This window comes from Crocodylus siamensis, chromosome 8, assembly GCF_052110815.1.
Source record: "Crocodylus siamensis isolate JL-2025a chromosome 8, ASM5211081v1, whole genome shotgun sequence".
Classification (NCBI taxonomy): Eukaryota; Metazoa; Chordata; order Crocodylia; family Crocodylidae; genus Crocodylus; species Crocodylus siamensis.
In genome coordinates this window covers 45,466,975-45,483,809 of record NC_143402.1, presented here as the reverse complement: position 1 = coordinate 45,483,809, position 16,835 = coordinate 45,466,975, and the positions used below count along the sequence as shown (strand labels likewise).

Below are 16,835 nucleotides of genomic sequence, written 5' to 3'. Positions count from 1 at the left end.
GTTTCCCCCGGCTCCGCCCTTGCACCTCACGGCCCAGCCGAATCGGAAACTGAGCAGCGGGCGCGGGACCCGGCGAGGCTCCGCGTCCCGGGCCAGAGGACGAAAGGCCCTTGGCGCTCTCCCACAGCGATCGCGGCAGATCCCGCGACTCCGGGAGCTGGGGCTTCCCCGAGACCGGAGGCCCCGGTCCGGACTACAGCTCCCAGCGGCCCCGGCGCTGGAGGGCTCGGCCCAGGCAGGCGCCCGCCCCGCGCGCCGCAGCCATGGCCGAGGAGGCGGAGAGGAAGCCGGTGCTGGAGACGGTGAGTGCGGGCAGCTGCTGCCCCCGGCGCAGGGCGGAGCCGCCGCGCGGAGCGGGACCCGCTCTGCTCCAGGGGCCGAGACCCGAGCGCGGGGCTGCGCGCGCGGCCCCGGCGTCGCCCCCGCGCCACGTGGTCGCCTCCCCCCGGGCTGTGACCACCCTCGGGGGGGCCGTGTCTTGTCGCCCAGTCAAGGGGTCGGTTTCACGCTGGTTCTAGCTGTCTTTGAATGAGGGCCGGGCGGGGCTAGGAGCTGGAGGTAGACAAGCTGCCGCTGTAGCCAGCAAGCGGCTTGGCCCAGGGAGGAGCCCGGCCCGGTTAATTTTCCTAAAGAGTCTGAGCACAGTTACAGCAGGTTTGAGGCTCATAAGGTCTTTTGCAACTAGGAGGCAACTTCCTGCTCTTCTAGTATCTGTCACCTACCTCCATGACCTATTTTATGAATAAGGGGATTTTTTAAATGCAAGTTAAACATTCCCAACGTTGCTAATTAAGGTGTGGAAAATCTAGCCCTCCATCTAACATGTGCTTTGGAAAGGAGTGAGCGAGACGGTGGAGGAGCGGAGACTAGCTATAGAGCTGCGGGGGTGTTGCACATCTGCTTCTAATCTCTCGCTTGTTGTTATTTTGGAGAGAGTGGGTGCATCTACATGAGACGCTAACAGCCTAATAATGCTGTGTAGTAGCCCATCACAGCAGAAACAGTGCCAATACACTACTGCCCAGTATTATTAGGCTACTGCACAGTAACGCCACTAAAAAGGTGTTTGGAGCTACTGTTACTGCACATTTATTTAGTACTTGATTGTGTACCCATCCTCTTGCAAAATATGAAACAACATAACCAGAAAGAAACAGTTCATAGAGGTGTACTGATACATTGGTCCAATATCAAATCTGCACTGATATAAAAAAAAATTGACTATCAGAAATTGGCTTTTTTGCCCGATGTGGCAGTGCAGCATGTGGGTGGTGAGGAGCACAGCCTGGCAGCTTGCAGAGCTGCATCCAGCTGGTAAGTCTGTTGTGGTGGAAGGGGAGGGCGGTGGGAAGAGCTGGGGGTGGGCAGGGTGCAGATCCGTGCCCCTATGGTGAGGGTGGGGCTGGGGCTGGGGCAGGGCACAGGACAGACCTGTGGCTTGTTCGAGGTGGGGCAGAGGCTCCCATCCCTGTGCACACCCCAGGAGGGCACAGGTGGGACGTGTGCCCCCCAGATCTGTGTGGGGAGGGGTGGGCTGCCACTGCAGGGTGGGACCAGGGCTGCTTTGGGCTCTTCCCGGCAGGGGCTGGGCCAAGCTGTAATCAGGGCACTGGGTTGGGGGGCTATGGTGAACTTTGGGGTGGCTGCAGCCCCCCCCACCATAACCCCCTCCCAGTGCTGCTGCTGCCCACCCCAAGCACAGCACAGCCCAGCCCAGCCCCTGCTGGGAAGAGCCTGGCACAGCCCCTGCTCCAGCCCTCAGCAGCAGCCCCCTCCTCCCCACACAGATGTGGGGCCACATGCACCCCTGTGTCCTTCTGGGGTGCTCTCAGCAGCAGGAGCGCCCCCTCCTTGCACCCCCCAGGCAAGCCACGGTTCCATCCCGTGTCCCACCCTGCCCTGGCTGGGCAGCATCTGCCCCAGCCCCACTCCCTCCCTCACCACAGGGGCCTTGATCTGCCCCTGCCATGCCCCTTCCCCTCCACCTCCCCCCTTCCATCACACAGACTTACCAGCTGGACACTGCTGAGCTGCGTATCAGAAATCGGATTGTATCAGCTGATATGCTTCTTTAAGTATCATTTGTTGGTATCAGCCCAAAAAATCTCTCTTGGATGCACCTCTTTACCATCAGACAACTTCAAGGTAAATAGACTGCTCAAACTTTTATCTGACCTTAATTTGCACAAAATGAACTTTGCCAACCAGGAGAGATTCTACCAGGGTTGGGCAATTACTTCAGGCGGAGGGCCGCTTACTGAGTTTTGGCAAGCAATCGAAAGCCGCATGACAGGCACCCAGGGGCAGATAAATATTAATTTTCTAAATTTTTTAGGGGCCCCATAGGCAGGATAGAATGGCCTGGCGGGCTGGCCCACAGGCTGCATTTTGCCTACCCCTGTGACTTATACCTTCAACTGTCCTGTGAAATATGAATTTGCATTTCCACCTGTCCTGTGAAATATGAATTTGCATTTGGAGAAATTTTACAATCTTTGCATTCTCCTATGCCTGAAAAAGCATGTGAATAAAGAAATTTTTTTTGCAAATATCTTGTTGATCTAATAAGATATCACCTCTACCCAGAGTTCTGATTCCAGTAACCTAAATCCGGTTGAAACATCCCCTCTTGGAAAAAATGTCTATTGGAGCTGAGACTGGTATGAGAATTATGTAGTTAATTTTAATTGATCCAACTCCGCAGTGGTACAGTTTAATGGTTAATGCATGCTTCTAAAAATTCAATACACGTGTATGGGGGGAAATTGCATTCCTTTGCAGTAGTGACTTACTGGGCGGTCAGTGCATCCCTGCATGTAAGGAAAGAATTTTTTTTTCTCTGGGATTTGCAGAAGCACTGGGGGGCCATCCAGACCCGCATTCAGGTTCATAGTCTACCAGTGAAAGTTGAGGGTGTTATCTGTCCACATCTGTCTCAGGATAGGAGCTGTTTGCTAAAAGAAAATAGACTGTTAGTTACCTGCTTCTCTTCTGCTTAGTGGCAAGGTGTGGTAATAGCTCTGTGTTGTATGCATTACCAAGAGAGAGCTGCAGATCTGGTCATCTTGCACCTAGTGTAATTCACAGAAATGTATAAAACCAATGTCAGTTCTCCCAGGGATTGTTTTTGTTTGCATGCTCATCCCCTGTAATATGCGGTTTGTCAAGAGGTGTGAAAGAATGATTCAGAGTTAGGATTTCTTTTCTCCTCTTTAGAAGCAAGAATAACTGTCCAGTGTTTCTCTGCACCACAGTCTGTGATGCCAGTTTGTTCTGGTAACATCTTTTATGTTGCTAAATAATATTGCTGACAAGTTAACAAGGTAGATTTGATTTAACTCAAATCAATTTTAAAGTGTCATTTAAATCACGATTTAAATCACTGGTCAGGAAGCCTCGATTTAATCATTGTTTTCTACAAAAAGTGCATCCTTGTTTGCAACCTTAATGCATATAATCTACAGCTCAGAGATAGATGGAGGTTTCATTTTTAGAAGGTACACACAATATTTTTTAAAGCAGTGATTTATTTTGATACTTTTCAGATTAACTGAATTATGATTTGGTTTTCTGAAGTAGCTGCAAAATTATTTTATTTACCACAGCTAATTGAAGCAGATACTCATGAAGTCATTGGGAAGTGAGCTATCTCCAATTCACTAGATTACTCATGGATATTTGGGGGATATTTTTGCCATGTTGTATTAGGAGGACAACAACAACCATCACCAAAAACAACAGACACGTACATTGGTGTTTTAGTTAAATAAAACAAGCTTACGCATTTTGGATATTTTTCTTCAACAACAAACATACATATTTATTTTAACAAAACAAATTATGTATTTTTGAATTTTTAACTATTTTAGTTATAAATGTGAAATGTGTTTTTTAACAAAAATTAAATAGATTATTTCAGCCAGGTCAGTATGATAAACTTAAAGTATTTGCATAGAGACAGTAGGGCTGATGGGTAGGTCTCATCTCCATATACTGCTGTTAATAAAGATGTTATCTTGGGAGATACAACTCCACAGTTAGAGAACTGAAATGCTTAGATGGGATCTTCTAGATTGAGCACTGAGTCCCATTAGGTTCACTTGTTTTCTTTCGTCTTTACTAACCTATAGAGGAGCTTCTGGGAACCCCATAAGATTGGGCCCCTAATATAGTCCATGGCCTCTTGTGACCTATTTATAAAATCTTTTCTAAAAAGGTTACATTAATATATTGTCTCAAATAGTATAAAAATACAAGTTATAGTCCATATTCCATGGTATCATCTTTGAGCTTTAACATATCTTAAACTAAAACCACTTTTATATAGGTGTATTTTTTTTAAAAAAGCATCGGAACAAAAAACATCAACACGATTAAATTTTTAAAAATCTCATTTAAATAAAAAATAGTGTTTTAAATTAAATTTTATTTTTTTAATCACAATTTTAAACCTACCCTGCAAGTTAAAATTGCTAACCAATGGACAGAGAGGGGGAGAGGAATCAAGAGGAGAAAAAAAGCTGTGTTTGTGAAAGTGGATGGAGTAGAAAGAACCAAGAAGTTGCCTCTCACTTTGATTCCTTAAAAAATTTGAACTGTGGTTGGATCATGGAAGGCTTGTCAGACGGGGAATATGAACGATGAATCCAGTCAGGCTGACCTATTCCCAAACCGCCTCAGATAGGTGCCTCGAGTGTCTTCTTGCAAACTTTCAGTGAAGAATATTCTCCAAGTTTCCTAGACAGCATGTTCCATTGTCCTTTTTTTTAATAGGTGGACAGCATTTTCCTAAGGTTGGACCTGAATTGAGTTTGCTGCAGTTTAAACCCATTGCCATGTCTCCTGCCCTTTGTGACAAGGGAGAACAATGCTTCTCAGTTTTCTTTATGGCAGCCTTTCAAATATTTGAAATGGAGTTAAGTCAGGACAAGTTAGGACTAACATTACCTAAAAAAAAGCCTTCCTTTTAAGGAGAGTTGCTGAACTTCTGTGAAAACCAGGCCTAGAGCTCATGAATGACTGGTGTCTTCTGAGATTGGGGGGGGGGGGGAGGGGGAAACGACCTCATTTGTAGGCGGCAGCATCAGTGGTGAGTGGGAAGAGCGGGGGTGGGGGAGTGAGCGGTGACCACCCACAGAAGCTGGCGGCAGTGTCAACAGCGGCCAATCTCGGGGGGGGCACATACCCCCCCGTGCTTGCCTTATGAGTTGCCTATGCTAGAGCTTGCCCCAGGTGATCAGTTTGATGACCACCAAAACTTTGTTGTGGTGGATATTTGCCCTGCACTCTAGATAAGAGGTTCTCTACCTTTGTAGACACAAAGCACCCTCATTAAACTCAAGGCTGTGTTCAGTTTTAGGCACCCGATTACAGAAAGGATGTGCACAAACTGAAGTGAGTCCAGCGGAGGGCAACAAAAATGGTGAGGGGGCTGAGGGACATGACTTGGGAAGAAAGACTGAGGGAACTGGGCTTATTTAATCTAGAGAAGAGAAGAAGGTGGGGGGGTTGGGATTTAATAGCAGCCTTCAACTACCTGAAGGAGGGTTTGAAGAAGGATGGAGCTGGACTCTTCTCAGTGGTGGTGGGTGACAGAACAAGGATAAATGGTCTCAAGTTGCAGCAAGGGAAGTTTAGGTTACATATTAGGAAGAATTTTATCACTAGGAAGGTAGTAAAACACTGGAACAGGTTACCCAGAGAGGTAGAGGAATCTCCATCCTTGGACATTTTCAAAAGGTGGCTAGACAAAGCCTTGGCTGGGATGATCTCGTTGGGGATAGTCCTGCTTTGAGCAGGGGGTTGGACTAGATGTCCTTCTGAGGACCCTTCCAACCCTCATTTTGTATTATTCTAAGGCATTGCTTGGAAAATGCCTCAGCTTTCACTCTTTACTCCTGGTTGAGAATCATGGCTCTAGACAGACATGTGTTGGCAAGGTTGTTCACCTGTGGCAGGACGTCTAACAGAGCTGTGTTTTTGCTGTTGAACTCAGCTTCTTTTCTTATTTTAACTTGGTGGGCACCAACAAGATAAGCCCTGAACCCTCCTAGTGCCACTCAAATCTCCTTCCCAGCCTAATCTGTTGCTCTGCTTTCTGCTTCCTTCACTATGTTCCCTGCCTGACTTGCTGCTTTGCTTTTTGCTTCCTGCCCTGTCTGTCTCTGTGCTGCCTGTCCCCGCTCTGATGTGCTACATGCCACACACAGGCTTACCATGCCACACAGGTTGGCCACCCTTGCTTTTAACTGTTGTAACTTGTTGCTCCCATAAAAGGCAGGAGGTGGCAGCAGAGCCTGCAGTTGCTGTGCTGGCAGTCCTTTACCAGTACCTTGCTTGTTGAGCAGCAGTAATTTATTACTCTCTGCGTGGCTTTGCTAGTGGGAGGGGGACAGCCAAAATGTAAGTAGCTGTATCAGGGAAACAACTGGTTTCTTTCAGTAGTGTTTGGTTTTCATTGAATGGTTTTCAGAAGAAACAATAGTCATGTGGTCAGTAATTGTTCTTACAGAAGGCCTGATCCTGCAGATCTTTCCTCACATGAGTCACTGTTGCTCATGCAGTCGCTGCAGTTAATGCCAGTGGGCTGTGGAGAGAAGAAAGACTGAGGCAGCCAACCACATGTTGTGATCTCCAATGGCCAGATGTTATGCAGACCTGTATATAATAAAATAAAGAAAGGGGACTGAGCTTGGTGGCTCCGTGATAGATAGCAGGGCATCTAGGGTCAGACGTAGACCCTGCTTCCCACCTAATCACTCTTTTACTTTCATACAAGATAACTTACGGTTAGAGTGACCTTTTAGACTTCCCAACATGAACCCTGGTAAAGACAAACGGTTCATATAGATACCTTGTCTAGCCAGTCTGATCTCTCTTTGTGCAGTGCTAATGCATCCATCACTGCGGTATCTGGGCACCAAGCATGATGTTAAATAATTCATAATCATAAATTACTACCCCTCCTAAGCAGGAAAAAATTTTATATGATGAGAGGTTGCAGCGATTAAGGTAGCTTAGCCAGAAGAGGCTAATCATGCTTGAGGCATGGGCTGTCAGGATTGAGGGCTAAATCCTGACCTTGCTGGAGGGGATACCTTGAATAATCTAAGGAGGGATGGGGATCTTTTCTGTCTCTAATGTCTTTTGGGAGCTGGAGAGGGCTTGATTGATGATTGTGCATTTTAGAACCCCCCTTTTTGGCAGCAGAATTGCACCACATCTGCCAGGGAGACTTCTGCCTCGTAGCCCCTGCACTCCCCACTTCTTCCCCTGGCTGCCATGGACCCTTCAGCAGCTGTTGTCCTCTGTGGGTGCACGTCCTTCTTTGGTGGCCCAGCTGCTGAGTGGAGCCATGTGGGGCTGCCAGAAGCATGTGGGCGTGCATGTTTTCTAGTGGCGGAGCAAGGGGAGTATGGGCAAGCCCTTAGAAGCTTAGAGAAATCCCACTTTGTGCCTCAGGGCACAAACTAGTTGTTTTGAGGCCCGGAAAGCAGTCAGTCCTGTGTACAGCACAGTACAGTTTAAGAGGTATGCTACCTGAGGGAGGGGTGTTTGTTTGCCTTCCTCCACATCATCAGGTAATGGCCACTGCCACAGGTGGATACCTGACAAGGTGGACCTATAGTCTAATGAGCTGTGACAAAACTTGCATCTCTGTGAAGTCCTGAAAATACATCAAAGGGATCTTTGTGGAAAATGGGAGAGAAAATCAAGGTTCTGTGAACCAGACACGTTCAGCACAGCTTGTTCCCTGCACTTGCATGACTGTGGGCCTCTGGCTTTTATCTGCTGGATCAATGCACTAGTTTCTCACAGTGCAATAGGTACACAGAAAAGCTAAATTCACTGTAGTGTCTTGCCTAAATTATTGCCTTCTCCATCCGCTTCAAGAACTCTGGCCTGGGCTCCCTCAGTCACTGGACTGAGCATGCATTTCACGTGTAGTATGCATAACCCCCTGTTGTGGTGTTAAAATAATCGTTGCTACATCCGTTGCAGTGGGAGCATTTTGTAAAGTGATGTCACTGACAGCAGTCTATTAAATTCATGGCAGTTCCATTTTAAAATCCTGTTTCTCCAGCATTTATCACTAAGTTTCAAAGATTTGGCCTGGAAGACCATGTATATATTTTGGCATAGGAAAGCTCGATTTATCCCTAATGACAAGAAAGATCATCTTATGGGAAAGCACTAAATCAGGGCTCAAGAGATGTGGGTTCAGTGATTAGCTTTGTTACAGATTCCCTGTGTGACTGGATTGACCATTAAATCCCTCATTGCTTCAATTTTCCATCTGTAAAACAGGCATAATAATCTTCCTCTTCTCCTATCCTTTGTTGGGTTTGAACCCTTTGGGGCAGAAGTCAACTCTCACCACATGTCCATTCATTGCCCAAAACATTAGGGCTCAGAGCATGTTTAGGGACTCTGAGCCCTTTCTCTTCTTTTCAGGGCCCTTTGCAAGGCTTATCTGTTCTCTCCAACTCCTTGCAAAAGGGTTGGTTGAAGAGTAATGTGATAAGCTGACAAGGGAAGTTGGTTAGAGAGAAGGGACTGGCTTAAATGGGCTGCTTACACCCTGGCAGCTGGGACTGGATGTGTGAAGGACAGGCAATTAGAGCTTGTCCTTCAGTTTGGTGCAGTTCAAAGACGACACGGGTACCTGTAACCTTGGAAAAAAGGCTTTTGACTACTGATTTACACTAGTAATGTCATTACTCTCATACAAGTCTTTACAGCCATTTAGGGCTAGGCTGGGAAAAAATACCCGTGGCTTTCAGGGAAAAAATGGGAGGGGAGGGCATTAGGCCTTAGGACTACAGGAGGAGACTGGGAGTCAGCTTGCTTCTCACCAGTGTTACCGGTTCCCCAGCTGGCCTATGACAGTGGTGCTCAACCTTTTTCTCCAGTGGGCTGGATGCTCAGTGCCTGGTCTGACTGCGGCTATATGGTGGTTCTGATCCAGGGCCAGTGCAGCAACCACCATCCAGCCATATGGAGGGGGGTGAGGAAGGGACTGGCTTGAGCCCAACCCCGTTGTGGGGCGGGGGGCTTTACCCAGCTCTGAGAGGTGGGGGGGGAGGGACTTGACCTGGCCCCCCAGGGGCATGGCCTGGCATCAGCCCAGCCCTGCAAGGGAAAATGGGGCAGTCTTGAGGGGGGCACAGAAGGAAGGGGCATGGCCCATCCCAACCCTGTAGGGGGAAAGAGGTGCAGCCTGACTCTAACTGGGCATCACAGGGCTTGGGGTTTGGTAATTTGGCAGGTGTGAGGGTGGCCATATTTATGGCCATTGCTTCCCTGCTGCCAAATTTTTGGACCTGTCGGGAGTCCTGCAGGCCAGATGCAGTGGCTCCACAGGCCATATTTGCCCGTGGGCTGGAGGTTGAGCACCCCGGGCCTATGATAAGTCGTTTATGTCTTGTTATTCTATTCCAAGAAAGTTTCTTCTATCAAGTTCAGGTAGGCTTTCTGCCTTAATTTCCTCTTCCATAAAACTGAAGATGATATTTCTCTTCCCTTTTGAGAGGGAGGAGTTTTGAGGCTTTATTTATTGATGATTGTGAAGTGCTATAAGATCCCTTGATGAAAGGGGCTCTGTAAATGCAAAGAATTTATTGTAATCGTGATGTTGTTGTTGAGTCACACCACCAGGAGTTGCTGGGCTTTCTGAATTCTGTAGTCTAGCAGACCTTAGCCATCGGTCCCCTTCTCTGACAAAACAGTGTGCAATTTGCCCTTCTTTTTTATAACGTCAAGTACGCTTTTTGTAATATCTGCTTTGGAAGACTATTGTAACTTTTGGGTGTCATTGTGTGATGGGAAATGAAGGGGATTGTGAAACTTCTGGAGTGACTAAGATCAGGTTGTGGGCAGGATGTGAAAGATCAGTGCTTTGTAGCCCTGGCTCTACACTTAACCTTGAAGCATCTCTCTAAGGCACAGAGAGGAAACGATTGGGGATGTCTGGGCTCATCAGGCTCCACAGCAGCTATACTTAGCCTGGAGAGAGGTCAGAGGCACAGCAGTGAGCTGATGGCTGGAAGATTAATTAGGTGCTTTGTTGGGTTTGGAAACAATCCCAAACCCAAACCGGCCTTATTGGAGCTTTTAGCACTTGGTGCTATTGCCAGGTGTCTGAACAAAAAGTGCTGGGAAGATTATGAATCTACTCCTGTGCACAGCCTGGCAGAGCACCTCGAGATCTGCTGGTGTTAGAGTGGGAGAGGAAAACACTTAGCTTCTCACAGGATCATTCCTAGTGTATGAACATTCACACTCCCACTGTTTTCCATAGGCCTAGCTTTTGTCCGGAGAATCCAGATTTTACTTTGCCCCATTGAAAAGCAAACCTTCTCTCATGATTTTTCATGTTGCCCAGGTGCTTCCACTCTGAACTGAGCTAGAATGGGTTAGATGCATGCGACTGTGCTTTGAGTAGGGGCTCAGGCTAGGTGACTTCGTCAGGTCCTTTTCTAGCCCTGTTTTTCTATGATTCTCTCCTTTTCATTGTGGGACCATTCGGATAGGGTTCCAGATGAATTGTGCTCTTTGCGCTCAGTTGTGTGCAATTTCTCTAATATAGGCCCAGCCCTAGTTGCTTCAGAGGGGGTCTTCAGTCAGCTGGGACATAACCATACATTTGTGATCTTAGTTTTTCTTTTTTTATTGGTGGCAGGTCCAGGCAGAAGGGACAGATGGAAACTGTGTCACGTTTGTGTTGCATGATGAGGACCACACACTTGGCAACTCCCTCCGTTACATGATCATGAAGAAGTAAGTGGAGTCCTTAAAACTAGTACAATGTGAGGGCAAAGTGCCCTGTCTCCCCTGTAACTAGCTTCTAATACCCGACATCATCGAGCCCCTTCGTCACTGGATGAATACTACAAAACTGCGTCCACACATATTGATTAGGTCCTTTAAATAAGTGTACTTTGACTGCCTTGTGTCTCCTTTGAAATGAGTGTCTACAGGAAGGGTAATAGGAAAAGCCAGTGTTCGAGTGTTAGAGAAGCTAATTTTGCACTTGCGAATGCCAGTTTTGCACTGGGAGCCAGATTCTTATGCTTCATCAGTCAAAGACCAGGAAAAGGCTTATCTGGGTCAGGCAATTACTATTTGTGAGGAGCTCCCAGTTCAAGAATTATACCTCTAAAATTGTTAGAGGAGAATTTTATTTTGTGAATAATTTCAAATGACAACGTGCAATTATCATCTGAGCTGCTCACAGACAAATTGCCTTCAACAAAATAACAATAAGCTATTCACTAGGAATTACATTCTGTACTCTGTACAGTGTTCTCTGAATGCAGCCTCCGGGGCAGGAGGACAGATATCAGTTGGACCCACAGCACAAAAAAGTGAGAAGTCTTGACCAAGAGAGCAAAGCAAATCCTTAAAGTGGCCAATGGCCCTCAGGATACAAGGGATTCAGCTGCAGGAAATAGCTGAGGAGTTCAGATCCCTGACTGCCATTCCCCCACTTTAAACCATTCTTTACATGTCCTAAGGCCAGGGTGACATCTTGAATGGTCCCAGGCTCTGGCTGTATTGCCCCAGTCAGACCATAAATTTCATTCACATGGTGACTTCAGCAGGGGTGCATGAACTTGCTTCCATATCCATTCCATCTTGGAATCCACTGCACCTGATAAGTCACCTGCTCTTCTGCATGCTCAAGCCAAGGGCTGGGTGTGAAAACTAATTGCTTTAGGAACATATTGAGTTAGGTCTGAGTAGCTATACTGATTTCAGTAGTACCTTAAAATTGTGCATCTCCACAGTTGGCTCTGAGAGCCCACCAGTGCTTCATCTCTGCCTTTCTCTGCCCCATAGCCCTGAAGTGGAGTTCTGTGGTTATTGCATCACTCATCCCTCTGAAAGCAAAATTAACTTCAGGATCCAGACTAGAGGTATGGTGTAGTTGGGTTTCCTTTGGGCCTGTGGTAGTTGTTCTGTTGCAGTTCCCCTTGTCATGTTAGACCCTGACACCGGGAATCTTCATAATGGAGGAGAAAAAGTCTTTATATTCTTCCTCTGGGCATCTTTGATCCCACCTCCTCTGCCAGGCAGCTACAGCTGGGAGAGTAGGCAGGGAGGCAGCTACCTGAACCGTGAATGCAGTTCTGAGGTGTAGTAATAGAGCTGGTCTCTCTCTGCATTCCTGCAGCGCAGAGGTGTCCTCTGCAGGAACGTGGTGACCTGGGGAACAGCGAGGTCAAGACTTTGCTTAGCCTTGGACATTCCACCTGGTATCGCTCCTCCTCCCCCACCCCCATTCTCTTCTTGAGGTGTCCCCTTCCTAGTTAGATCCTTAGACAGGATTCAGCTACAGTAAACCAAAGATGCAGTAGTTTATAGAGCTGGATGGGCCTATATTGCTTGTTGAAGAAGAGTAAAGTATTAAATGTGGCCCGTGGTGGGGGACCTTTTTTTGTGCACTATTGTACATTCCCCAGAATCTGTGTTGATGCCTTCAGGGCTTGCTAGGAGCTGTACCTGCCATTGCAAGAGTAATGCTGGCAAGATACTTCATTACCACTGTTCAGTAGCTTCTGATATTATTAATTGTAAGAATATTATCCAAACCTTTTAAAACCTTAGCTAAGATCTGAGACTTGTTCCCCAGGTCACAATACTCCAGTTCTGCAGCTGTGAGCACTGATTGCATAAAAGAGTAGAACCTATGCAAGAGCATGTCAGGCTTTCCCTGCTGGGGGGCATTACATCTGACTTGCCATTGTAGGAATGTGAGTGATTTCAGTCTCTCTGGTCTGTTCAGCCCATGTATTCCCTCTCATGATTGCTGGGGGGAGGTGTGGTGGCAGGCAGGAGTATAATGTGCCTGCTGATGCACTGGGAACTGGCCCAGATCCTTACCTTATGAGGTCTGCTAAAGAGATCTTTGGTCAAGTCATTACACACCTGGGCTAGCCTCCCTGGTCCCCTGATGGAGCCAGTCAGGCCCCACCCATGTTTAATGAATGTTGGATTTTTTTATTTTTTTTTTCCTGAAGGGGGAATCCCAGCTGTTGAGCCATTCCGGAAAGGGCTGACGGATTTGATGGACGTCTGCCACCATGTGCTCAGCACATTTGAGGTGAGGTCACTGTTCCACATTGAAAAGATTCTGGGCCCCTTCCCTCTCTTGAAGTAACTAGCTATGTCAGTTGACAGACAGAAGATCACATTTTCACCCAAGGATCTTGGTGGTTAAACATTTTCCAAGTGAGTCCTGCCTTGGTCTCTTGGTGAGATCAGTTAATACATGGAAATACTGTGGTATTGTATCTAGAGCAACAGTGAGGAGTCAAGAGACTTGAGTTCCCTGACCAACCTTTAATTGCTGCCTGCCCTTAGGGAAATCACATGGTCTCTTTCTGATTTAGTTTGCCTACCTATAAAATCTTCCTTCACCATCTTACCAGGATAGGCTTCATTGGCAATAAACTGGGAACTGGAATCTGTTCAACCTTTGCTCACCCCTTCCCCAAAGTTGAATGGACTTAAGATCTGCAGAGGAAGGGTCCAGTTCTGTTCCTGTTGAAGTCGCTGACAGTAGTGACAGCAGCTTCAGTGGGGACTGGGTTCTGAATGAGCTCCCAAGTCAGTTGGCAAGACACCTGTATCGATAGACTGGCTGATCCTGAGGCCAGGAGATGCTGCCCAGCCTTCCCAGCAGTGATTGCATGTTATACTGAGAAATAAAACAGCCATTTCTTGGAGCAACTTAAGCTTGTGAGTCTCTTTCCATCTTGAGACCTACATTGATCCTCCACTGTTTACAAGTGGGAGCTCCAGGTAAGCAAAAATGTTGCCCTTTTCCTTTGCCTTAGGTGATGTGTTATGAATCAGAGGTTCACATGAAGAACATAGTGTGTGGGGTTGCTTTCCTTTTAATTAAGCAGTCGTATACCTGTGACATTCATTTTCCGTTCTCATTTATAGGCGAGCGTGAAGGAATACAAGGCCCAGAAGGAGACAGAAATGGATTAGCCCCATCAGATGGACGTGTGTGTGTGTATATAGGGTTTATTTACACTTAATGGGAAGAGGTTTATTTTTTATGGCAGTTCTGAAGACCACCTTGCAGTTTCTCTAATAAACAATGTAGAGCACAGACCACATCACGTTCCACTCCATTTGAATTCAACGTGGATATGGGAAAAAAGAGTTTCTGCGGGCCTGATTCTGATGTCCTCTGTGTTGTTTTTATTCCCTCATTTTCCCCTGCGTCAGGGAGAATAAAATTAAGCTCAATGTATTTGTAGATAGAACAGTTATGTCAGTTCTTTCTTCCTTTAACCTGTAGGAACCTGAAGTCATATTTCTGCATGAATCCATATTCCTAACACCTAGCAGGGCAGGGAGCTGCAGCCCTTATTGTGCTCCAGGTATTACTGTTGCTATAAGAAGCAATATTCCAGCTCAGATGTCAGGCACATGTAGGGTTTGCACTGAGCCAAAGCACACCTGCAAGCTTTACTAGTACTTCTCAGCTAAACCCAGCAGCTTGTGCAGAAATCGAGGGGTTTCTTTGTTAAAACAAAACCAGTAAAGAAAATATTCTAGATCTCACTGTTACTTAGAAAATACGTCGCCTGAAAACAGAAGTGTTGGTGTATGCCTGAGTCATCCGATGAAATATGTACTGTGTGTGACTCGCTGCTTGAGCCAGATGAACGAAACATCTTGAAGGGTTTTATCCAATAAGGTAAAGATCACCTGCATCTCCCAAATTCCTAAGATACTGAAGACACCTCTGCTCATTTCAGCACTGCATAACTGTAAAGCCCAGCAGTGCCACTTTAAATGTGAACACTGGTCATCTTTTCTAGCAGAAAGAGCACTAAGCTACTCTAGGACTGTTGTGCATTTCAGTGGAGTTGTCATCTTTAAAGATCAAAATGCTTTTGTTTTTTTTACAGTGCACAGTGGCTACAGGTATGAAGATATGGTCTTGATTGGTGTCTGTTGACATCTTGTCCATAGCATTACATATAAAAAGTGTAATGTAGTATAAAATCAATACCTATCAGTTTACCTATCAAGAGTGAAGTGATCATTTTTAACCCCTCAGATCACTGACTCTTGCTAAGATGCTTGCACTGGAGGGAGAGAGGGAGATATGTGTGGAGACACCAAAGGAACACAAGAGCTAGAAGGACAAGTTGGAACTCTGTTAAGTATTTAGCACACTTCCCTCACCCCTTGCCCATTAGTAAGAAACACCCAGAGTCTTTCCTTTCAAACATGAATATGTTTTATTAACATGCAGAAGAGAAGAGGGACATAAAATGTGGTCTGTTATAAATAAAATGTTTCTTTCAAATACAAATTGACACACTTCATCCCTGTGATGGGTTGGCAGTGCTTTGCTTTCACAGATGGTTTTCCTGGTTTTCAAAGTAAGATTCCTTTCTCTCCCTATCCACTGCAGTAGGCTCATCTTGTCCTTTTCAATGTGATGCAAGGTTGTGGCAAGCCATTGGCTTGGAAGGGCATAGCAGGCTATTGACATTTTTTCTATCTACAGCGCTGTCCATTGACATTGCTGAGACTCTTCTTGTGAAAGACCTGATTTCCAGATGGGTTTGGGGCACACCTGGGGTGAGTTTGATAGTCCCTGCCTGATTAGTTCCTGGCCAGTGCCCAACTGAGCTGTGTAAGGGGGAATTTGCACAGTCCCCATCTGCCTCTAGATGGCACTGTTTGTCCCTCCTGGTCACCAACTTCACTAACACAAATGAAAGGGAGACCTTAAAAATAAGTATTTTAACAAGCAGGAAGGCAGTTTCCCTGGAGGGTAAAATACAGGGACTGACTCACACACAAGCTCGTCCCATGACTACTCAGCTGAGAAGTCCTACAGACAACAGACAAGAGAACAAAACCTTTGTAGTTCTAATAATCTGAAACCCAGTTGGCTCTTGGCAGCTGATGGATGAGTTCCTAGGATTTCTTGAGATGCATGGACGTGACCCTTTTTGAGCCATATGTTTGGTTGTAAGGCCCTCCTTGTCTTCTCTGAACTTCCTTCTAACAAGGAAGAAAGGGTGCTTGCTCTCTTAATGATACCATGTGCCCCCCCCAGAACGGATGGAGAGTCAATGGAAATGGGATCTCACAGCATGTGGCTATGTCATGGCATTAGCACTTTGCTAGTATTCAAAACTTGAGTCTGCAAAACAGATTCCATTATAACTCCGTGTTCATAACTTTCTTGAAATGTTTCCTTTTAGCTTGACTCTTTCTGGGTTGAGTTTCAGCCCAAAGGTGCTATTTAAAGTTGGAGAAATTGCAGCCATATCCATCTGAGATATAGAAGGGTTAAAATGCTAGAGCATCCTACTGGATCTAATAACTTTTTTCCATGTACTATTGGCTGAACTTTGAGATTAGTTGTGCTTGAAGCAAGAGTTTGAGGGAGCTACAGTGGAATGCAAGGGAATAACTGCACTTGGGGATACTGATGCCCTCATTAAACAAGCATGCAGCTGGGGCATCAGAATGCAGAGCTGGAGTTAACTCACGGTAGTCAATTTGTTGTAATATTTATAACGAGTGGTTCTGAGACTGTTTTGAAACATTTAAAATGAAAATGTTGATGTGGGTGCAACTGCTAATGTGGAAATGATTAAAAGTGCTCCTGTAGGATGAAAAGGAATACGATTGGTTTCCCCTCTGTGTCTGACTGATTGATAAATACAGTTATCTGCAGTTCTTCTGTTATGTCTGAAATCTGTCTGTTCTGAACAACAAACAGTTGACATCTCTTTCCAGTACCCCAAAAGCATGGAGCGGCTATTGAAAGTATGGGCTATTCTGTA

At 46.1% G+C, this 16,835-nt stretch overlaps 1 protein-coding gene across 1 annotated transcript; it reads left to right on the top strand.

Moving 5' to 3' along the window:
* The first annotated feature begins 171 nt into the window (after positions 1-171).
* On the top strand, positions 172-16,723 carry LOC149858397 (DNA-directed RNA polymerases I and III subunit RPAC2-like). The gene is made up of 5 exons (XM_090061214.1): positions 172-302; positions 10,682-10,779; positions 11,842-11,918; positions 13,023-13,105; positions 13,954-16,723. The coding sequence occupies exons 1-5, from the start codon at positions 264-266 to the stop codon at positions 13,999-14,001; spliced, it is 345 nt and encodes a 114-aa protein (XP_089917340.1). The 5' UTR covers positions 172-263; the 3' UTR covers positions 14,002-16,723.
* The last annotated feature ends 112 nt before the right edge of the window (positions 16,724-16,835 follow it).